Here is a 24,666-nt window from a genome sequence, read left to right as displayed (position 1 = left end):
TGCTTCTTATCGTAACTGCACCGAATCTCACCCCAAAACTGGTTAAAGAAAAAACACCCATAAAAATCCCTCAAGCTACACAACAGGATGGTGTCTGCTCAGCCAGTGCAGTCACTGTGGAGTCACTTTGCGCAGCTCTGCTCCCACCACAAGTGCAGGGACCTGCCATATCTCACACACAAAGTGAGAAACGGACCTTCTCCTTTGCAGGAAATGCCATTGCCAGCAAGGAGTTGACAAGAGTAGCACATATGTCAACAATCAAACAAACTGACACAAACTGGAATTCACAGGACCCACTTATTTATCACAGGGTTTCTACCTGAAAGAAACACCATTCTTTTGACAGAATGGAGAAGAGGCGAATCTCCACTCGCTTGCTGCAGGAGCTGAGGGTACCACATTACATATGTCCAGTTACCTTGGGGTGACTGCAGCTGCAGAGAAGGTAGCTCCCAGCCCCTGCTAATAGCAGCTGTGCTCCTCTTCCTTCATAAAACAGCTTTTGTCAACAACACTGTCATGCTTACTCAAAAAACACCAATAGAGATCAGACAGAAAAATATCTTGACTTATTTATCCATGTTCTCCACAAAAGAAAGCAGCAGCCCTACAGTAACTGCACCTCCAGGAAAGCAAGAACAGGGCAGGTATAGAGGATACTTTTTCTGCACCCTCCCAGTCTCCAACTATTTGCAGTGCGGAAGACTCGGTGAGCTCGACGCAATCTGTGTATCTACTAACACCTCTTCCTTCATCAAATCTCCTCCAATACTTGTCCAGACTCTACTTGTGATAACGTAAACTTCTAGCACAGGCAATATGCCTTGGCTTTGGATTAGCCCTACTACATGCCACTTGAAGAACTGCACCCATTTGTTTTAAAACTGGCTTCTACCAGTTAGCTTAGATCTCCTATAATGGAAGAGGCAATAAATATTCAATCCCCTCTGCCATCAAAGATTTCATAGGTCTGAGTCACACTTTTCACCTCAGTCATCTCCCTCCCAGTTTTGGCCTGTCCCCTAACCTCTCACAAAGCAGCACTAACTTCACTCAACCATGCTGTTCTTCTATAGTGCCATTTTTCAGACAAGTTCCCACTGAGGAGCTTCAGGCCACCATGAGGCTTCCTTTTAGCCTTCTCTGCTCTGGGCCAAACAAGCCAAGCGACCTCAGTCCTTTCTCATGCAGATCTTCCACCATCTTCACAGCACTCCTCTGGACAGTCTCTAATACTTTCATGTCTTTCTACATCCTTCTGTGTCCTCTTTATGTCCCATCAGGTGCACAAACCTGCACACCTTAGGGCTACTTGATAAGCATGGTTAAGAAAAAAAAAACAACCAAAAATACTGTCATTGATTGAGCTAACCAATACACCTTGCTAATAGAGTGAAGAATCCATTCGTCTTTAATGTTCAAGTCTGAAGTCCGTGCAAGTCAAGATATAATTCTCAACAAGGAATAAGTACAACGATTAGGATCGGTGTGAGGAACCTTGATACTTAGGACTGACATTCTCAGTAGCCAGAACCACAGTCATGTGTGGCAGCCATTCACATTATGTGACTAACCCTTCAGCCTCCCCTCTTATAAGCATCTCTTCTTACGCATTTCCAGTTCCTCGTGTATTGCCTATCCGTGCACTCAGGAGTACTTGACCCTTATTCATGTCAAAACAGCACTTGCACAAGTAAAGCGATACTCATGAACTGTAACCCTGCTTTCCCCCTCACTCGCTGTTTTTCTCAAACTATACGCAGAGAACGATTGTCACCTGCACTCAAAACAGTGCTTCTTTACCGCCTAGAGCTTTCTAACCCTAAAAGAATTAGACAAAAAAATCCGGACGGAGTGACGGGCAAGCCTCACCGCCTCACACACAGACGGCAGCAATACCCCGACACCTCCCCACCCCCCGTCCGGGACCCCAAAGGTGGGCTCAGCTTCGGTCCGCTCCCGTACCTTTACCGCCACTTCCGGGGCCGCGTCCACGGGCAAAGCCGGGGGCGCTGCGGGCGGCGGCCGGAGGTGCAGCACAGCGTCACGGCTGGCGAGCACGACGGCGCGCTGTGGACCGGCATCGGCTTCGGGCTCCGAATCGGGCTCCGAGTCGGAGCCGCCGTAGGAGGCGAGCGCGGCGATGGCCGCCGACATCTTGGCGCGGGGGTGGCGGGGACGGGCGGGTCCTGGCAGCTACGTGGCTGTTGTCGTGGGTCTTACCCAGGGAGCGGGTCGGGCGGAGTGACGTGGTAAACGGTATCTCAGTAAAACTCTAAATACGTTTTATAGTATAAAGCACGGTGCTTTATGGGATATACAGGTGTCTGGGGCGGGTTTCGTTTCTCACTTCTGCTATCTGTTCTTAATCTTCCAGGACCGCCGGGCGGGACTACAGTACCCAGCATGCAGTGCGGCTCAGCCCGGCCGGAGGGGGGTGCTGTGCAACGGCTCGAGACGGGGGGACGGGGATTTCGCCACTGCCGCTCGCTATGGGCGGCCTGCTGCTTATTCTCTCCTACGCCGCGGCAAGCAGGCAGGCGGGGCAGCCCGCAAGTCACCGCGCCGCCAAGCTTACAGCGAACCGTCCCCGTCTCCACGAAGACGGGGGACGGGCCACTGCCGCCGTCGCCAGGGGACTGCCGCGGGCCCGGAATGCCCCGCCCCCTGCCCGTGATTGGCCGTCAGCAGCCGGCTTCTGATACGTAAAGATGGACGGCACCGCCCACCTCGGCTGTCGAAGGGGGGAGGGGGAGCGCGACGGACCGGACCGTACCACCTGTCGCCCGTGGGGGGGGGGTGGCAGCACGGTGGGCTCGCCTCCCTGGCGCGGCGCGGACGAGGGGCGGCGGCGCGTGGAGCAGCCCGAGCGGCGGGCGGGGGCGGCTCGCTCCGGCCGCCGGGTAAACAGCCCTGCCTCCCGCCTGCCGCCCGCCCCGGCTCAGGCTCCTCCTCCCGCACGCGCTGCCCCGTGCCTATTGTGAAGGCTTCGGGTCGCTCCGCACCCCCGCTGCCTCCCTCGCGGCGGCGGCGGGCCGGTGGCCCTCCCTCACGCCCACCTCTCCTCAGCGGTGGTGCGCGCGCGCGGAATGGCCGCGGCCGTTTGAAGTCGGCGGTGCCCGGCGGGGGCGTCGTGCGGGAGCAGCCGGTAAGCGCCGCGCGGGTGGTGGGGGCGCGTCCGCCGCCAGGTGCTGCTCCGCCGCCCGGTGCGGGCGGTGACGTCAGCGCGGGCAGGTGCGGGGAGCGGGGGTCCGGGCGGCCGCAGGCCCGGGTGCTGCCAGCGCCGCGCCCCTCGCGGCCCCCGCGGACGGAGGGATGGAGGGAGGGGGCGGCTGGGGCTCTGTTGGCTCCGGGCTCTGCGGCCGCGATGCGGGGTTCAGGGCTGGAGCGGCTCCGGACTGACATCCGGCTGCGGCGGCGCTCCGAGCTCCTTCGCTGCCCGCTCTCAAACAAGTGCTGTGCGTGCGCGATGCAACTTGGTCGCTTTTAGCAATTTAGATGGAAGAGATGTAAGGGGCGAAGAGAAAAGGCAGCTGGCGTTCCCCCGCCGTGCCTCGCTCCGGTGTTCGCCGTGCGCTAGGAGCGCGGCCGTGCCTCCTCTTTGTACACTGACTGCTATGGGGCTGCAGGTGAAGCCCCGCGTTTCCAACGCCGAGCCCGTTCCTTTGTTTGCGGCTGTGAAGACTGAAGCGGGCTGCCGCGAACTCGTGCGGCTGCAAGCCGCTGTCCGCTCGCACCTATCGATGGGGCTGACGGGTGTGCACGGGAAACCGCGAGGCACGCCGTGCCCATCGCTCAGCGCCGGCAGAAGTAGATCCTCCAACGCCGCCGGTTTGTCGGTGCCATCATTAACCGATTCCATATGAGTGCATTCCTTTTTCCTTGGCGTGCAGATGCCGGGTACTGCCTGAAGTTGGAACGTGCGCCTCCGAGTGCTTCGGGGTCGATCTGCGATGCTCTTATCTGCAGAACTGTGTTGAAAATGCCTATTTCTGCTTTGTTGTCCTCAATTCTGAACGTGCAGCTGATGGGGCCATGGTAGTTTTGCTTAAGCACGTTGAGCTATGTTGTGTCCCAACATCCCTGATCACTCGCTGGTAATATTTAATCATTTCAGATTCTGGTTGTTTTCACTGTAGAGCCTGTGAGAATCGCTGGCTGGTTTAAATTAGTTGCCTTTCTGGATCTGCCCTGGTACCATCAGGGCAGTAAGCACACAAGCACTTTGCTGAATAAAGTTTCTATTTGCTTACATTGTAGAAAAGATTAATTTTCAGCTAGCAGTCGGATATGACATCTCATTTTTGAATACGAAATGCTGACCTGATTATGCTTTAATTACAGAAAAAGTAAGTGTAGAAGGATGTAGAAGGATAAGATGTGTGGCTCCTCTTAAAACCTGGTTTTGTTGAAAAAGCTGATGAATTGCCACTTGTTATTTCTGTCTAGATGCCGTGTTAAGCCTTAGTGATTGCTAACTGGGTGTTTTGGATTCAAGAAGGGATCGATCAGCATCAAATGAAGAGTGATACGGTTTATAAGAACAAGTCTCCCTGATTACTGTATGCTGAAGTGTGTTCTATTTTAATCACCTTCTCAAAACCGTTTTGGGCTGGTAGAGGATGCTGCTGGTTCAGAATGAAGGCATCCTGCATTGGTGGGTGGAAGATTTGGAATACCTGGCTTCTCGTCCATTTCACTCTTTCCACCTCTGTTTCTCCCTGTGGTTGTTTTGCCTCTCTTAGTCTGATTTCTCCAAAGATAGATGGAAGTGCCCCACTTTCTGCAGCATTCTTGCTTTTGGAACGAGCCGTTTGACACCTGGTGCTGACTGCTTGTGGTGATGAATGCTACACCAAGTGCTACCAAGCCTTTCTTGTTTCCCAGGTGAAAGAGAGAAGTATTTTAAAATAGGGCTTCTTTCTCTCTTTTAAATCATGTGGATGTTTGTAAGCTCTGATGTTTTGTTGGTTCTTCTTTTTTCCCTTGTTTAAAACATTTGTAGTCTTGTGCTTCTGGGGGATCATGCAATGTCTAATAAGGTCTTAATGCATACTGCAGCTTCTCCCTCAGTCAGGACACTCGTAGTATCTTGACTTCACAAACTTAATGTTTTCTTAAGCAGTTACCTTTGAAATCTCCTATCCTTTTGTCAGAACTGTTTGAATTCAGCCAGCCATTTTCCAAGCTATTTGGAAACACATGGGGGACCCCCAGCCTTCCCCAGCACTTTCCGCATCAGACTAATTTCCTTAAAAAGCTGGGCTAAGGTATACTGAATCTTACCTCAGTATTTCACAGTTTTCCTTCATGTTAGTTCTTTATTCCTTACAGTAGGTAACAGAATCTGTTTCTGTATGTTTTAATGCTTTGTCCTACTTTCTTTTCCGTTTCCGAGCATTTTCCTAGCTCTTTTTTCCACCATGGGTGTGCTTTATCTCATACCCTGTGTTTTCTGCTGGCTTTTTTTCCCCCACAGAAGATGCTGCATATAATCCTGCTTGTTCTAGTTTTTCTATAATTTTTTTTAGCACTCTTAAACTGCTGTCAGCCCACTTGCACAAACAAGTCACTTCTCATCCACCAAGATTTGTAAGTCTGCAGTTTTGAGGAAAAAAGAACCAGCAGCATTCCAGATACTTATCAGACAGAGGTCTGAACTAGAATATGAGGCTCCATTGTCTAAGGGAAATACAATTTGAAAGAAAACAATTTTCTTTTTCTTCTCTTCCCATGCTCTTTGGCTGCCGAAAAGAGGTATCATGATGGAGGTCTTATCAGGTTCATGTTGCTGGTTTCTGATTTGAGCTTTCTCTAACCTGCTGGTATGTCTGAGGCATCGTAATGAACTCTAATTTTACTGCTAGGAGATAGAGCATCCTTTATTACTCATGCTTTGCTTTTTCTGTCACCTTGAAATCTCTGACGGCTGCAAGGGTGGTAATACTTCTTTTCCATTTCTTGGTTTTCTGGACTATGTCCCGGATTCTCAAAGATACCAAGGCGCCAGATTGCAATAGGAGTTGTGTGTTCCAGTACATCTGTGAATCAGCCTCTGAAGTTTTTGGGGAGGAATCTTGAGGTCATCTGACACAGATTATAAGCTCTACATTTCATATTTATGAGACTTGGTTTCAAAGAAAAAAAAGATGCAGGATAGGACTGGAGAACAGAATGGCTTAGGCTGTTGTGATTATTTCAGATGGCTTTGCAAACAATTTTTTTTTGCTGTGTGGAGCCTTTTCTGTGGAGCATGCTGTGTAACCTCTTCATGCTACTCAAGTGCTTCCACTGTGCTGTGACCCACATCTTGTAACACCAGCGGAACAGTGAACATCTTGGAGAGGCAACGAGATATTAATTATAGACTTCCAGGAAAATAAACTAATTAGCATCATTAGAAACTCTCATATCATTAGTATTGGATTCCTTAATCCTCTGAAGTGATTTTAAATCAGTTAAAATGCGAAATATCATTGAAAGTATACACATTTCTAAAAATGTATTTATTGTAGGTGGAAGCTGAATTAAATGTTAGCTTGCTTAGGATATTGTCTCTTTCTGACTTTTTATACCAGATAACTGGTATAAAATAGCAGTAAAAGTTACATTTTTAACAAAATACTTAATAGCAAAAATAATGGATGGTTTTCAACAAGTTTATATCTGACCATTGATTGACTTTTTAGCTAAAAGTAATGTCTGTGACATGGATTTTAGTCTTCAGACAGCAGACACCACAAAGGAGTAGATTATTATGAATGCCACAACTATCTGACATTTAAAGCTTATTAGGAAACAAGAATCTGTTCTAAACCCAGGTGGTTTTTCAACATCTAATAAAAGGCATTAAATACTATTGATGCGTTTCTTACTGTTATGATATTTTTAGTGTCTTTTTTTTCTTCCCTTTTTTTCCTGCTGTGTGGCAAGCTGCGTTCATTTACTGGGAGTATTAATAAAATCTCTGATTTCTCTCTGGCTCTTGTTTTCCTGAATGTGGAAACCCTCAGTATACTTGAGGGTCTCCAAGTTTATTGGAGATTGGTCAATATAATATGAAGTTACTGAAGGGTAGCTTCCAAGAAATCTTCTGTAAGTGATCTCTTAAAATCTGAAAATTCGTGGGAGCTCTTAAGGAAAAAACATTGCCTACATGATTTTCATCACTTATAGCTGCAAGGTCCTGCAGCTAGAAGTACATGATGGCAGCAGACTCAGCAGACTGGTGGCATGCTTGGCAATACTAACTGGTATTGGTGACAGAGACAGTTGTGCCTCACTGGTCTGATAGGGGTTTTGTTTGTGCTAATGACATAGCTGGTGTTCTAGTTTGATTTTAATGTTGTCCTTTCTTGTGTTTTGGAGCTGTATGTGAAGGTTCCTCATAGCCGGCTATTAAATAAGGAAATTGTAAGGCAACAGGTAAAGTATTGTCATGGGTCACAGCCCCTTAGAGGAGATAGCAGAAATAAATGTTGAGTTCTCATAGGCGGAAGGTTTTGCCTTAAATTGAGAGCTGTTTAATATTAATGATCTCTGGAAGTTGATTTATAAAGCCACACACTCCAAGTTGTTTGATCACATTCAGAAATACTGGAAAGGTCATTGGAGAAGTCTCCTTAAGCTGTGCAGAAGGACAGCAAGATGACAGGTAAGACTAAGTGTCAGTATATGTAGGACTGTTTTTTGGAGGCAGAAACCATTTATCTCTCTTAAAAGATACTAAGTTAGCAGTATTAATATAACAAGCATATTTCATCATCATTGCAGATTGCTGAGGTATCCAAGTACCCAATTTATAGCTGTAATCAGAAGTGGAGAAAAAGTATCAAGAAGGAAGTGTCATTCTATAGGAATTCTGTAATTTACTTTTTGCTATTCAAAGTTTGTAATTAACCATCAACTGGTTTTGAGGAAAAAAACCAAACAGTAACAACCCATAGGATTGTAGAGAGTTTGATACAAAAGGTAGGGCAGAATTTTTAGGGTGACTGAAAAAATTGGAAGTATTTACTGCAGGAAACAAAGAGCTGATCAAACAAATGGAGATTAGAAAGTGTTAAAGTAGATGTGAATTTGTGCTGTTCAGCAGCTGATGAGAAAGGGGAAAAAAAGCTGCATTCCGAAAATGATAATTTATTGAATTTGTACCTTTTTACAAGGACAAGGGAATTGAGAATTTTCCCCTGCTTCCACTCAATGTACCTGTATTTGTCTTTGAGTATGTATCTATCATCCACTGTTAGACTGTTTCTCTTGAATACACATAGCCAGCTTAACAGCCTTGCTTTATTTGCTTCAAACCAATGATTTGAACTTTACTCTTTCCCATCAGAGATGACTGCTCAAATAAATTAATATTCATTGAAGTGAGCTATTCTCAGTCTTCTGCATCTGAAGTGAATTTTGTAATTTCTGGGCATTGGAGTCATTGCCTGACAGTTTGGCGTAATGAATAGTTTCATACAAAATGAAACAGAACAAATCAGTGGGACAATGAGAGAAACTCTTAAAACAATATGTTGGCTATGGCTCTGACTTGTAGCCTGGGGTTCACTGATTCGAAAGCAAGCATGGATGAAAACTGATGTTTGAAGAGAAGACCTAGGTCAATCTAGCAAGCTCAAAGAACATTGGAGGTGTAAAGTAGAGGAGCATGGGGGTCCTTTTGTGAGGGTAATTCTTCTTTCAAGTTATTTCTTTTCTTTAGTATGAGAGCATCTGAAATAGATGGATGTGTTATTGAAAACTGAAAGTTTGGTTGATGCTGAAGTACTTTTCTAATGGTTGCTGTCTTAAATAATGTGTTACAGCATATCATGCAGCAGTACCTATTTGCCATAGAACCATGGAATGGCCAGTGTTGGAATGGACCTCGAGGATCACCGAACTCCAACCCCTCCGCCACATGCATGGCCACCAACCTCCCCATTTAATGCTAGACCAGGCTGCCCAGGGCCCCATCCAATCTGGCCTTGAACACCCCCGAGGTTGAGGCATCCACAACCTCTCTGGGCAGCCTGTTCCAGCACCTCACCACTCTCATAGTAAAGAACTTCCCCCGATATCTGCCCTAAATTTTCCCTACTTCAACTTAGAACCACTTCCCCTTGTCTTGTTATTATCTACCCTTAGGAAGAGTTGACTCCCCTCCTGTTTATAGGCTGCCTTTAGGTACTGAAAGGCTGCAGTGAGATCAGCCATCTCCAAAGTAATGACCATGAACTAGCTAAAATCACAGTTGTCAGCTGTATTTCTGCAGTGTGATGCTGTTCACGTTTTGAGTACTCATGAACTCGTACCTTCAGCCACATTCAGGATGATGATGTGGGTTCTCATAGGTCCAGCCAGCTGTATCAGGCAGGCAGCATCACTGCTGAAGAGCCATTGCTGGTACCAGAGAGCAGTTTTCCACAAATGATTGTCATTGTCATGCAATAACACAGCACCCTCTGCAGTGATTCTGGCACAGCACTTCAAGAAATTCTAAGAACTTTTTAGGAAAATGACAAGTACTTTATAATTTGATAATAGATGTGAACTTAAGTAGTTCAGCCAGCTTTTGTAAAAATGGTGTGCGGACTCAGCTGTACAGTGAAAAAAGGAAATGCTTGACTTGTTAAATCTTGTTCAGCCACTAGCCATTGAATGCGTGTGCAGAAGTGCTTAGAGAGGTCTTTTATGCTCAGCTGGTTTGACCTCTTGTTGATATTAAAGAAGAAGGCTGTGATTAACAAAAAATTAACAAAATTACGAGCTGAGTTTGCTATTTCTTTGGAAGCCTCATCAGGGACAAGGGCTGTGATTCTAGCTAGCTGAAGACATCTATTTAAAAAATAAAATCTGAGTTTGAAGGGGTTCTATATTTCGGTGGGAATTAACTTCAGGAAATCATCTTCCAACAAGTTTCATAACAGAGGAGATGTTCTGTGTCATACAGACCAAAATTGTATATTTTCTACTAGCTATGATGTTTCCAGTTAGACGTTGGAGATTATCTGTGGCTATTCTATCTTCTTTAAAATTCATTCAATTTCTAACCACAAAAATGTTTTTTTTTTTCTCTGTTTAGAAAAAAAAATAAGCAGAAATATTAGTTTGTATTATTTTTTTTTCTTGTTGGAGGACAACTGGAACTCTGTGCTGTGCCTGAGGCAACTTTGCAGATAAAAACATATTTTAATTCCAGGATGATGAATGTACATGTCTTTAAGCTCTGGATTAGTTTCTGTTCCTTTTGCACAGTTATCTACACAATCTGCTTGAAAGGTGAGAGAGGGGCTTCATAACCCTTTACAAGTACTGGCAGCATTCATGAAAAAGCTGATGGTAGCGATGTTAGGTTGAAGGAGAAGAGAAGGCCTTATGACTCCTCTGTCCTTGACCGATGCATTTTATACTCTGCTCACTTCTGCAATTGAGATAAACGAAGTGGTTCTCAACATCTTGCATATTCAACTCTCGAAGCATTAATATTTTCTATATTATTTTGTGTTGAACTCTAGGGATCTTTGTAAGTGCATTATCTCGCTCACTGATGGCTTACTAAAGTACTACTCTGTTGAAACTTGTGGACCCTCCCTTGGAGTGTCTTTATGTATTATGGCATAGCTTGTTATACTCTGAAGCAGCTTTTTCCTGTTGATCGGTTTGGTTCAATGCTTGGACACCTTAATGAATGCATCTACTTCTGCAGGCCTGTCATTTTTCTTAATATTGAACTTGATAGCAATTGAACTCTCTCTTTGACTAGTTTTTAGAGTATTCTGATAGAAAATAGACAACTTATTAATTAGCGTTGTCCTAAGGTGATACTTAATCAGAGGTTTAATGTAGAATAATTTCTTGATAGAGAAAATCCTTTTTACTTTGAATACTTTCAGAGTCAGTCTGTCAAATGAGATAGTTCCTTCATCTTATCTTTTGCTGTTCGCTGGGATACAGTGAAATGTAAAGACATTTGTGTACAGAAGTGATCTGAACAGGTCATCTTCTATATCCAAGGCTTTGTGGAAGTGTAAGCTGTGGGAGGGAGAAAGTGTTGAAGCTTCTGAGAATCCCAAACCATATGATTGCTGGAGGTCTGTCCCTGATTACTGTGAGTTTCTTTACTCACAGGCAGTAATCTTTCCACTGAAACCCTGTGTATCATTAGAGAAGGAGCATTTTGTAAAACTGTTAACTTTTACTGAACAAATAGATAAGTACATGCTGTTAAGGTGGAAGTGGCCAGAAAAGAAAACCATGAAAACTCTATGCTACAGTGAGAATGTACTGGATGTTAACTTACTATTCAGGCTGTTGATCAATTTTTATTCCAAAGCATGTTAGCTATATAAAACTAAGGGCTCTGCTTGACGGTAACTTCCCAGGAGGCTGAGAAAGACATAGAAGGACAGATTCTTCTTTGCCTCTTTTTTTTTTTTATCCCTCCTTTTTCAGGAATTCATAGGCTCACATTTTAATTCTTTTGAAGTATGTAATCCAGGAGTTTTTAACTTTGGTTTCCCTCCTTCTGCAACAGTAAGCTTTTCCTATGTGGTTGTTTTTTTTTTCTTGCAACTTTTATATACAGTTTTTGAAGGTTAGTCTTTTGTACTATTTTTTAAGACATTAATGTCATTTAAGATCCCAAGGCACATCTGCTAGCAGTACTTATAGAATACTCAGCTAGCTCCAAACTTCAGCTGTGGAATAATTGATAGATGGCTTTTATTTCATGTTGCAATGTGAGGAACCCTTTGGACATTGTTGTTGAAAGGACTGGAGAAGCCTGGATCTCCTTGGGAATAGTACTTCAGTTCAGAAGTGATACTTCAGAAAAATATATTGTGTCAGAACCTTTTATCTGTAAGGCTATAGTAATGTTGAAATGCCTGGAGTTCTGTGGAGGGAAAATGGATGCCCAGCTCATTGCGGGATGCAAGAAACACAACATGCATTTGAATGTAATGGTAATCATTGTGCTGTTCAGAGGTGTGGGTGGATTGCTTGCTTGTTTATTTGAGCTCAGTGAAAGCTCAAAACTGGGACATGGTGTGGTCCCACCGGAGTGAAAGTGTTAATTTTTTGGTAGAATCATTGTCTTTTGAGATGAAACAGATTTACACGTCACTTAATAAGTCTTAAAACTATTCAGTCATAACTTAATTTCCAGATCAAAACAGTGGCAATTACTGATGTAATCATGTTCTTTCTGTTACAAATGCTGTGGGGCTATATAGACGTAATTACGGTCTTAGTGCTTCAGTACACTTGTTGCCCAAAGTTGGTGAAAGTTTGTTAGTGGAAAATAAACTTCTTGACTATTTAGAAAGTGGAAGTTTTGCTGATGCTGTTTTCTATTTGTGCAGCTGCAGGGATTTTTAAAAATGTATATTCTGTAACTAATGGTTACCCTAGAGAAGGAAATTTGTCTATTAAATACAGTTAGCTACTGTGTGAATTGGGCAGAGAAGTGAAAACTTTGTCCAAGGCCAACATGAGCTGAAATTTAATATGAAGGCTGCTCCAGAAATAATGCCTCCTATTTTATCACATTGGTCCAGGATGTCAGGGGTGGATGGTGGTGGTACAGCAGTAGAGGTTGAAGCTGCTCACCAGTATTCGTGGAGGAAGAAAAACTTCAGAGACCTTGTTCTGCAAGAACAAAAGAGCAAGATTGCTATAACCAGGGAATTGTACTTGACTGTAAATGTTGGTGAACCTGACTGTTTAGAAAAACTGCCCACTGCTTGCTGCTGTGAATTCTGGCTGAGAGCTGTCAGGTAAATCATTTGTCCTTGGTATTCTGTCCTGTTTACTATCTACTTTTTTTTTTTCTACTGACAAGTAAAATCCAAAGAATGATGTCCAATGTCCTGAGAATATATATTTCTTTGAGGGTGCTGCCTGTGTTCTGAGTTTGGAACATTTATATCTTTATTTATTATTTATGTTTCTAATAAGAAAGAGGTTTAGGCAGTTAATAAATGAAATACAGAAGGGCTCTCTGGATGATATATTGTGTGTACCAACTACTGAGTCACGGGGTAATGCTTGCTATTGTGAATCTTGAATAGTTTTGTGAGTAGTAGAAGAAATGCAATGGGAAGGTGAATAGCATCCTGATTTGTTTTCTTGTAGCATCTTTAAAATCTAGTCTCCCTCCTGGAGGTAGGAGGTATGATTCTGGGCTCCCAGGAAACCAAAGCAGAAAATTCTGCTTTGGAGGAGGCAGAACAAATACAAAAGGTGGGCAACCGTATCTCCTGGTCATATTTTATAATGGAAAATAAGAACATTTGATTTTTTTTTTTTTTTTTTTAATAAGTGTGAAACAGTTGTGTTCATCTTTAGTGGATAAATACGCTTGCTTGTAGTTTGAATCCAACAGATGAAATCTAGAAAAGGGTTGAGTAAGAGAACTACCTCTCATCATTTTCATCTGTAGATTTCTAGGTTACACTGTCTCTGCGTTACAGCATGTGGGGAGTCTGGAAGGCCAAGCATAAGATGGGGCTAAAGCTACCGAGTTTGGTTTGTTTTCTGCTGTCTGCATACATATACTCTACTTTTTTAATTAGATCTAAGGTTTAAACAAGATCTAACTTCAATGCAGAGTTGTTTGACTTTTTTTTGTGTGTGTGTGAGAATAAAGCTGTGCATGCAGTACTGAAGAATATCTCTGCTAAAGGAAAGATGAAACAGTTATATCTATGTAAGTGGAGTAGTGGTGTTTCTTAGTGCGTTTCCCTGGCAAAACAAGGTATTTTTGCTACCTGAAAATAGACACCAGTATTTTTTCACAACATTTAAGTATTGAGTGAAGCAAAGTTCTTAGATGCATTTTGGGCAATTTACGTTTGTTTTATTAATGTTGAATTTATGTAGTATTTATATAATATTAATAATCTTGGGAACAGATAAAAAAAATAGGTGGAACAGTAACTGTAGTATCATAGTTTTGCAGGAAATCACAGCTGTAAGAATGCAGAAATGTATTTGACAAGTGATTACAAGTATATCTTTCTCACCCAAAGTCAGAAAGATTGTGTTCTTTCCTGGATGTATGAAGCTTCAATTTGCACCATTTTCCTTCCACTTGCAGTGGAGGATGAATTTATGAAAGCGATCTGTTTCTGTAGGCAATAGAAAAGCTCCGAGCAGAGAATTCAACACTTAGTAATGCTGTTCCATCTTTTCCAGTGCTTATTACCCATAATCATTTCTCCCCGAGTCTTATGTTGTGCTGTAAACCTCCGTTGCTGTAAGGCAGCTGCTAAGAACACAAAGTGAACCTCTTCATAAAGGAGTGGTTTTCAGTCCCTTTTCCTTGGAGCTCCTGAGCAGTCAGTGTGCTGCAGTTGGAGTAGCGCCGACTCGGTTTGTGCAGCCCTGCTCTGCTGTACCCCTGTGCTCACCTGCAGGGCACAGGTGAGGACAAGCAGTGCAGTGCTTTTCTTCTCTCCTGTTCCATCTGCCAGCCCAGGGTGGCCCCAGACACTTTTTGTGAAGAGAACCTTAGCTGCAAGGGATCACCTCAATAGCATACTTCAGCCCGGCATTAAAAGCCTTCCAGATTGATGGCTACTCTTTGAAAGATCTCTCCAGATGTAGTGTGACTGCTGCATTTTTAAGAGTAGAAAAACCTGCAGTTCCTTTAATGTTCTGTTGTGACAAGTTTATAATGGATATTCTGTAGAATTCCTAAGTCGCTCTGTTGTCAGAACATTTTGAACTTCAGGTACAACAGTCTAATTGGAGTGAACGTTTCAGTCCATCCTCTGCTGACCTCTGCAATACGCATTATTGCTTGGGATGGGAGTTGCATTCATTTGCTGGTTAAACAACTTCTAAGGCTGTGTTCTGCTCTCAAGAGTGCAGTTTTCTTAATGGGATTTCTTGAAGATGGCCGTAAAAGAAAGACAATAGCTACTGCTGGAGGTATTAAGAAATAGAGTGCCATGCGAACAGGCTGCTTTAACTAACTCCTGAATGCAATTTTTCTTGATTCTTCTAAAAGTAATTCTCCTCCCAACATTAAAATTGACAAAAGTTGACAGCATGTGTTAGCAGACAGTGATGAAATGTTGATTTCTGCTTTTCTGAGTAAGCATTTAGGTTAAAAAATAGAAGAAATGTAAGCACCACAGTAATACAAACTCTTAGGAGTTGTTGCTGCTATCTTATATTGTCCTTATTTTGTCTTTTGATTTTTTTCCTCATTTCACATTTCTCGTCTTTGTTTTTTTCTGCTGAATTGCTGTATTTTTTTGCTTGGAAAGTATGTGGTTTGAGCAAGACGCAGTAGCTTAAGTTGGAAAGTGAGTTTCTGTTGACAGTTCTTGCCATTTCTCTGCTTGATATGTGAACTCGTATATAAAATGCTTTCTTCTCTTCTTGTGGTAGAAATAAGCATTTTGTGTGTGGTGAAGCAGAGTGCTGAACTAGTTTCAGTGTGCAGATACCACGCAGTGCCAGTGTATTCCAACTAGAAACTCTTGAAGCAGGTGTCAAGCTCTACTTTACACTGGCAGGGCGCTTGGATGTAAGTATGTAGAAGTCAACTTAATCATTGTAACAGACCATAATACAAGTTGTAAATTAAAGATTTTTGCTTGGATTTTTTTTTTTCCTAGTTGCTAGAAATTATGATACATAACTTTATTTCTGTTATTATTTTAGTTCACAATATTAAAAATGAAGCTTTTCACTTTTTCAAACAGTTTAAAGGTAGGAACGCTGATAGATGTGCTGTCCTTTGCTTATTTTTGCAAAGCATCAGTTCATCCTAATGTAAGCAAGCAGAAAACTGCATTTAGTAGCAGCACGATTTTACACTGAAAGCTAAAATGTGTAGCAAGATAAAGAGGATGGCAAAGGAATCGTGTTTTGACTGGTAGTTCTAGAATGTACAGATGATTAAATTTGAAACAATCAGTATAAGTTTAAGATCGATGGATGTGTATGTGAAGGGAAGGTAAAATTTGCTGTAGGAATTTTGAATTCCTTATGATGCATAGTTTAAAAAAATATTTGTTTGAAATTGTTAACACTTCCCACACAGATGTAGTTTTTATGTTATGCTATCTAAAGCTTGCTCAGGAAAGAAGTTAGCTAACTCAGTGCATTTGTGTATGTGTAGGGCTTGAGAAAATACCTTTCTAAACAAAAATACAGTTAGCTTTAAAACTTGCTTGTGCTTTCACTGTAAGTCTGTGTGGAATTAGTGGGAACATAATAAAGCTGTAATCCAGCGTATGGAGAGTGGACTTTTTTTTTACCAGCCTATTAAAACCAGACTTATGTGCAAATTTAGAGAATCTTGTTAATTTAGAAAGGAATGGATTCAGCTTGAAATGGATGCAACTTGAAAACGTGTAGCTTTAAAAAACAAAACAAAAGCCACAGTTTTCTCTTAAATCATCCTTTTAAGTCCCTGACCCTTTTGATTTTAGTATTAATATTCTCAAGGTTTTTCTGTAATTACGTATGTTCATACAGTGCTTTTATTATATACAGTGTTACATTGAATCACAGAGTGGCCGGGGTTGGAAAGGACCTCAAGGATCATGAATCTCCAACCCCCATGCCACATGCAGGGCCTCCCCATTTAATACTAGACCAGGCTGGGAAGAGATTATGTTAATGGGACAGCAGAAAGGGATTAAAGGCCAAAAGGTATATTAGGAGGGGGAAACTGAATCTGGGAGCTAGAAAATGGAGAAAAGATAATTCTGGTGCTTGGAGAAAAGGCAAGGGAGTTTTAGAAGAAAGCTCTAACATCCTGCAGATACATTTGAGAATAAACAGAGAGAAACAGTAAGGGAAAGGAAAATGCCTTATGGGAAACAATATCCTATATACAAATATAATTGGTTGGGAGGAAACAGTAACTGAGAACAGAAAATTGGAGGAGTATGTAAGCAAAGAAGGGGGGAAAAAATACAGTGCATGCAGAGGATCAAAATACGTACTCATCCTAAGCCACAGGGCCACTTAAGAAAGGAAAAACACATGAATTTAATTAGTCTTATAAAAATATGAGAGGAGGAATATGGGATACAGAATTAGGTTAAATTTCTACTTGAGTTTAGAAATCCCATGTGGATTTGAATGGTGTATAGATGTCACTACGAGCGTCTTATGGTCTGTGTTTATTCATACAAGCATCTAGGCAGACTGATATGTTTTTGGCCTTTTTTTTATTCATTCTGTAATTCTGAATACCAGTCAGGCTTTCATCTTTCATTCCTGTAGACGTTCTTTTTCTTAAAGATAGCAACACAAGATGCTGTGGAGCCAGTTATTTAAGTATGGGTATGAAGCTTCAGTAGCTTATGTTTTGCTTGGCTAAACAAGCTAACAGTCTACACAAGGTCTCAGCAGTGTGTGGTTTTGAGAACAAAATCTGAAACTTCACGGCTAGGCTAATATGTTGTATGAAGTTCTTACCTCATTGATATTCTGAAATTGAGGCAGGAACCTTGTCTCTGTGTCTTTTTAATGTCTGTATTTTAAAAAGGAATGGTTTTGATATGGATTTTTTTTTTTTTATCCTGTAGGCTCAGTGAGTTTCAGAAATACGCTTGTAAGAGTATAAGTTGTCAAGAAAGTCTTGTGGTATCAATTTCATTGGGCAGCACCTGCAAATCACATCAACCTGCAGATCTGGGGTCTTAGGATAAACTGGATTAGGTACTTATCCAAGGTTTTTATGTTTTTTCCTTTTGATAGTTTACTTCTAACTTGGATTAATTTTCATCTCTTGTTAGTTCTTAGACAACCTTTATGGCAGGAGTGGAAAGCTAGGAGAGGAAACTGCAGGAATGCTGTCTGTGCTGCTTGAAAAAGAGAGGTCATTATCAAGTTACTGCCAAAGTATTCATTGCAGATTTAAGCAACACTTTGCTGAGAATTCTCTTAAAATGCATTTCTGCACTTATGAAGTTATGGGAACTTTGCAATTTCGGTAGAACCAGGCTTCCTATAAAAATGAGTGGGCTACAGTGGTCAGAAGACCATTGAGGTTCTTTCAGGATGCAGCCTTTTCTCCTGTCAGTTTTCAATCACAGCTTGCTTAGTTTTACACCAGTGGAGTAAAAAAAAAAAAAGTAAGGCATCCGTATAGGTTTGGAAATGGGTGACGTTGTGCATCAGTTGATCTTTTGTTAGAAATAACTCTAGTGAGCATTCCATGCAGTTGTAATCTTGTTCCTCCAATTATAGAAGTAAACAGCCCTTATTCTTAAATTCAGATTGTTCCACAATAAAATAATTATGGTAAATATGCTTTTTCCAAGCTAGAAATGTCCAAATCTGAGAGTCCCTTAAATGAACTTGATTGTAAGTGCAGCATTATGGATGGGGAAGCTTTGTTAATGAGCTATGGGTGTGAGGGAGTTTGGAATAAAATAGACTTTAAGGGTGGCAGTTAAAATGCAATAAGATTTTATGCTGTCAGTTCTGTAGGCAGTAGGAGGAGACTGTTCTAAATCAAATAAGCAGTTTGTGTGCGTAATTATCAGTAATCAAATGCCATTTCAGACAGACTTCTTTAATTGCTTATTTTACCGGGAGAACAAAATATGAAGTTTATATTAAAAAGTTAATGGGCAGGAGAGGATTTTTGTATGACACTGGTCTCACCAAACAATTCCTTAGTTTAGCATCGGGAGTGGTTCAGTTATCTGCTTCAAATGAAAGGATTCGTTTTTTTGTGGTTGTAATTCCAAGCTTCCTGCCCATTTCATTTTGTATTAAATACCACTGTTTAAGGGGAGATAGTCCAGTAATTCTTAGAAAACCGGGTTCACTTGTCTGTATCTGTCTCCATCTATTCTTCTTCTTAACCTTGTAGTTGTATTAATTACTTTCATAAAACAGAATTATGGATATGATGATTAGGGAGTGTGGTTTGTCAAGCCCAGCTTCCTGCTCCACTCAGATGTAAGAAATCTGGCCAACATGAGTCCTGCCCACCATCTTTGTGGGGATGAGTCTTGAACGCTTACAAGAATGGACTCCAAAGATGGAGCTTCTTAATATTTGTCTTTGGATCTAAAAAAATTCCCTTTTCTAAGGGAAAAAGAAGTATTTGTATTTTAATTTTTATCTTTATAGTGATGAGAAGTTATTGGTACTGAAGAGCTGTGTAGCTGTAAGCCTGGCATCTCTTGTAGTAGCAGCACCAGTGGTAGGCAGACAGTTGCTTTACATGGTATTACCTGTGTTGGTCTTCAAGGATGTCCTCCCAGTGGACTGGCAGTCTACTACGTGTGCTGAGTATGTTTTATAAAGGAATTAATCCCTCTGTTTTAGGGATGCAAATGCCAGCAGCTTTCAGAGGCATTACTTGTACTGAAAGGATGGCAAAAAAGGACAGATATTTCAAAGACAATGGTACAGTCAGAATGTATCTGCACTGAAACCTGCTTTATAGTTACTTATTTCAAATGCAACTATTGATGTATTTTTATTGGTACAGTTAATATTGGGATTTTTTCAGCATAAATAATGAGATCAAACTAAGCTTCTTTCTTACCACTTTTATATTTAAGTCTTTCCTTTGAAGATAGAATTTGAACAGGAGGTGAGGGAATGAGGTTTGATGTATTTGTGTTTGAAGAAATTAGGTTTTGTTAATCTATTGTTTGTTAAAATTGTAAAGGGGGAAAAAATTGAAAGCTTGCCTGGCAATGTGATTTAGTAGGTTTTTTTTTGATATTACAGATAAAATTAAAAGCATCCATCATAGTGTTGTGGATAGGAAAAATAAAATATACCTTAGAATTGTCATTGCAGTCTAATGTTCATCTATTAATAACAGAGAGAATAGCAAATAGTTTGAAGTAGTTGATATTAATGAAACTGGGAGGAAGAACACAGCTGTACTTCTGTGTAAAAATAAGAATAATAAAAAAAAATTACTCAAATATATTTTTCCTGTGTTACTCAACTCCGATTTTGTTACCAGTTTATCAGCTAGGACTGCAAGCTAAGTCCTAAAAGGCTTGTATCCAGTAGCTACACAACAAACACTGCTAGTAACAATGCAACCCTCCTGTGCACACACCAGATGTTCTTTCTTTCTTTAAATTCATATCCAGGATAGCTGCTTTAGAGGTGTAAAAAGAAGCTGGATGTTCTGTCTCTGAAATTGGTTTTCTCCTGCCTTTGACAGCACTTCATTCGGTGCTGTAAATTGAAGGTGATCAAATACGGATGATTTCTATTGCATTCCAAAAAACTGTCTGAATCTGTAGTGAATGCAAACTGGATGACAGAGGCCTGTTGTGATTTTTCTGCACTACTATTTGAAATCTGTAGTGAATTTTCAAGTATTTTTGCTTTGGTACAGTGGTGTTATATTGAAGCCAAAAGGCTGGGAAGTGTGGTGCTTCTGATCCCAGGCAGGGAACACTCGATCCGTAGTGAAGGTTGGTTTTCCTTGGCTGGAAACAGTGTCCTGTTGTGTGAAGACTTGGAAAGAAGGGAAGAATTTCCAATATGCTGCTAGATTTCAAAAGAAAAACCCAAGCAGAGTTGCTTATCCATCTTATGTTTGCCTTGCCTTTTATTTATTTTTTTTTTTTTTCCATCAGCCTGGTCTGGTATTAAATGGGGAGGTTGGTGGCCCTGCATGTGGCAGGGAGGTTGGAAATTCATGATCCTTGAGGTCCCTTCCAACCCTGGCCATTCTGTGATTCTGTGAGCTGGCCAGGTTAAACAAAACTGTAATCCCCTTAGATATCATGTCAGTACTGACTGTGGGAATGGATGATAGGATGCTGGGATGTCTGTACTTCCTCATTTTGACTGCAGGATAAACAAATGTGTTTTTTAAACTTACAATTAGTACACCTGCTGAAATGCAGCGTTTTTCCTCAATGCTATTGCTCTGTGACAAGAGAGTTTTTATAATTGTATTTTCTCATTCAGAAGAGCAGTAGGAGGAATAATTCATTTAAATATGCCAAATCATATTTAATTTGTTGCTTAGCAGCTGAAGCAAGTTATGGAAATCTCAGAGATGGAGCAAATACTGCTGTGGTAAAGGGATTTCAGATCAGTTAGCATACTAACTGCTGTTGCTCTTGAAACTGTTGCTTAATATTACACTAGAGTTTGCACTGAGGGGTGTCTTCTCCCAGCAACTCATGTTCTCATTAGCCAAAATCATTTTAATGAAACCTGGAATGACAGCAGGAGAGAGATAAGAGTTAAAATAAACAACAAAAACAACTGAAGGGGACAAGGAAAGAAAAGATGGGGGAAATAAAAAAAAAAATAAAATACTTTGCCTTCTGTAGCCTCATCAGATGAGCACTTGATTGGATACGTGGATGAGAAAACGTAACATATCTCTAGTCTGGATGTTCAGGAATTCTCTTGAAGCCAATTGAATTTACAAGTTATTTCACTGTAGAAGTTCAGGTGTATGGAAAACACACTGACTAGTCATCGTTATTTTGAAGGTGTGGCTGATTCAATTTCACACTGCATAGGGGAAACTGTTACAGCTGAAGTTTTTATCATTTGGTCTTAATTTCACCATATATAGTTGGATACAAAGCGTAGTAATAACCATAGCAAAGGCAAACAAACTTTGAGCACGGGCAGTTCTTTCAGTGTTTTCGTCTCCAATATTTTGTGCAGGAAAAAATCACTAGTAAGTGTGCAGTGGATCATAGTCTATTTAAACGTACCTTCAGATTGATTCAGCAGTAAGACGTGTACAGAACTTCCGAATAAAAAAGTATGTGAAGACTTTAGCCTTCAGCTAAGCATTAGGGTGTTTGCAAATACAGCCAAACTGCTCAGGGTTTACTGAGGAGCAGGCTGAGCTGTGCAGAGGATGTTCACATGTGACTTTAATGCGAGACCCGTCTGAGGGACTGCTATATCTGTAAAATTCCAAAGCTTATGCAGTGAAGATGGTGTAGGCTGCAAAATGTTTTTACATTTTGTGGTCTCAAGCACGCCTGCTGTCACGAATGATTCTTCATGAAAACTTAGAACCATTTGGAAAGGACAGTCCTTTTCGTCGGCCAGTTGGTGTATGCTGATCTCTGTCCCTTTGTTACCCAGCTTGCAGCCTACAGTCAGTTTTCCTTCCTCATCAGTAGGGAGTTAAGAGTTGAAGCTCTCATACGATGACTACAAGGGTGATTTTTTTTTTTCTTTTTTTTTTTTTTTTTTCAGCCGCCTCCAATTCCTCAGGCTTTTTTTTCCCCTTCTTTTAATTTGTTTTGGTACAAGGATAGTGCTCACTGCTTTTTTACGGTTTCTCTTTCTGGTTTAAATGAGTAATCATTCTGTGTGGGCAGCATCAATTTGGAGGGGGCTTTTATACATAGGTAACTGCTGCAGAAGGATGCTGAATATTTATGGAAGTTTTTTAAATTAGCAGAATATTTCTTACCCTAGTATAGAGAAGGAAATATATACTTTTCAAAACAGGATATGGAAACTGTTAACTGAGTTTTTAGCTCAGATTCTAATTTTATGAAGAAAAACGCAAACATGGTACAACCTGATTATTTCTTTTCTCTTTTAGCATGAAATGTATCTGCAGTTCATTTGTCTTCGAAGAATTTGGTTTATGCAGCATCTTTTTGTTTAAAGGTATTTATATACTTCAAATCTTAATTGGATTTAGTAGCACATGTGAGAAGCATGGGAACTATCTATTTTCTTTCATATTAGAAAGCTTAAAGGGATAGAGAATCTTTGTGGAGTACTTAAAACTAACACTGTAAGACTCTTGGCAGAGGAGCCAAGTCCTCAGATTCCTTATACCCTAATCTCAAAATTATTCCTTCTCATTTTTTGGCATCCAGAATTGAGTTTCAAAGTCTTTTTTTAGACAGTTGCAAAAATGCAGGTTACAGAATAGTGCAGACTTAAACACCGTACTTATTAGCTTTTGGTGTTAACATCCAACCTAGTCTGGTTTTTTTTTTTTTTGTGTTGTGGGTTTTTTGTGTGTGTGTGTGTGTGTGTGTGTGTTTTGACAGACCTGGGTTCTGTTGTTGTCAACATTTTCAATGGCGAAAAGAAAAGACTGAAAAAGATGCTGGGAGCATCACTGTGTTTCACTGAAATTCAAAGATAACGTTGCCAGTTGACAGTGGACATCTAATGGACAGTTTGTTCGCTGAGTGAAGCCTTAACGGAGCTAGTCTGCAACTAAGCAGTGAAATCATCGGAAACGATCTGTTAGGTGGTAGTTTCTGGCTTGAAGTGTAATATAAGACCAACTCCTGTGGAGGACATCTGTTCTTCTCTGAAGTTATAATCAGGTAGACTTCTCTGCATGTTGTCTTTCATATGAGCCATAGGCTTATAGTCCAGAGGCGTTTAGGTTACAGACACTTTCTTGTCATATGCTCGATTCTAGGAGGTGGACTCTGTATTTCTGACATGATCAATACTTGTTGCATTCTATGTGTGCAGTACAGCAAAGCACCAGCATCAGGGTGCTGAGTTATATAGGTGAGGTCTTCTTCCATCTTCTCTTTTTCTCCTGCAGCTGTATGGTCTCTGCTGTGGGACTGGCTGTGTGTCTCACAGGGAGGGAATGACAGCCAAGTGTCAGTGAAGAGCAGGCTGCATTCACAATGCAGTTGGATTCTTTGGCAGCCCCCTTCCCTCCACTGTGTGTGAAAGTTCCTAAATAAAACGTGGACTTCATGCCAAACAAATTGGGATGATTGGCTACAAGTGTATCTTCAAGTAGGTCATTCAGGAAATGGTTGTATTCCAAAGGGGCTGGAAATACTCTGATGCTCGTGCTTTTCTCTCTATTTGGTGTTCACCAACCAAGCACTGGATTTGCTGTGTTGAAATGTCAGAAATGAATATATTCTAATTTAGTGAAGCACTTGGTTCTTGACCGTTTTATGCGTAGAAAGAAAGTGGCTCAAATTACTCTAAAAGAAATACATATATTTTTTCATTTGTGGGGTGTGGAAATAAACTTCTATTAAATAAATATCTTTCTGACACCTCTGGTTTTTTCTTTTCTGCATTTTTTTTTTCCCTGATCAGTGTAGAGAATAGGGAGGGGACATTGAGCACCTGTGGAGAGAGATGAACTGTACTCCCAAACCAAGAAACTTCCCAGAAGTCTCCCTGCTCTTTCAGCTGCCTCCACCTGAGGAAATGTTAATTGAAGAGCCTAACCTTTACATACATAACAATGCCATTGAGGTATTTGGAGATCATAGTGCTAGAGACTTTAAAGTCAGCACGTTTAAGTGGGACTGGGGCAGACTTTGTGGATTTTTAGGGAGAAGAAAAACTCAGTTATGATCGTCTCAATAAAATTTATTGAAACAGACACAGCCCAATTTGTTGCTGTCTTTTAGCCTAGTGCTGACTCTACACATAAGCAGAGAAACTACCGAAGAGTGCCTACACATCTGTCCCAATCTCTGTAAATTTATTGAAGGATAAATACCAGGGGAGGAAAAATCTTGTGATTCATTGAAATAATGTATAAAACTGTCCCTGTGCTGTACTCAAGCATGTGATAAACTAACTATAACTTCTAATGATGGTTATAATTTGCTTAATTTAATGAATGGATAGAAGTCATAGAATATGTAGCAAATGCTGCTCTAAGTGCCTCAGTGTTGGTTCTTAATGTTTGTTTTCACTGTGATTAATACAGAG

General features: G+C 41.2%; 2 protein-coding genes across 2 annotated transcripts in view; one reads left to right on the top strand and one right to left on the bottom strand.

The window, feature by feature from the left end:
- CDC40 (cell division cycle 40) overlaps window positions 1-2,308 on the bottom strand; it is a 38,127-nt gene extending 35,819 nt beyond the window's left edge. The window contains exon 1 of the mRNA XM_048935303.1: window positions 1,969-2,308. Within this exon, the coding sequence (XP_048791260.1) occupies window positions 1,969-2,160 (192 nt within the window). The 5' untranslated portion in view covers window positions 2,161-2,308. The remainder of the gene's footprint in view (window positions 1-1,968) is intronic.
- A 534-nt stretch (window positions 2,309-2,842) lies between these two features.
- Window positions 2,843-24,666, top strand: part of WASF1 (WASP family member 1) — a 78,867-nt gene continuing 57,043 nt past the window's right edge. Inside the window, 2 exon segments of the mRNA XM_048936383.1 lie at window positions 2,843-3,151; window positions 22,547-22,614. The gene's annotated coding sequence lies outside the window, so the exon portion shown is untranslated.

This window comes from Lagopus muta, chromosome 2 (assembly GCF_023343835.1).
Source record: "Lagopus muta isolate bLagMut1 chromosome 2, bLagMut1 primary, whole genome shotgun sequence".
NCBI classification, from domain to species: domain Eukaryota; kingdom Metazoa; phylum Chordata; class Aves; order Galliformes; family Phasianidae; genus Lagopus; species Lagopus muta.
This window is presented reverse-complemented; position numbering and strand designations above follow the sequence as displayed.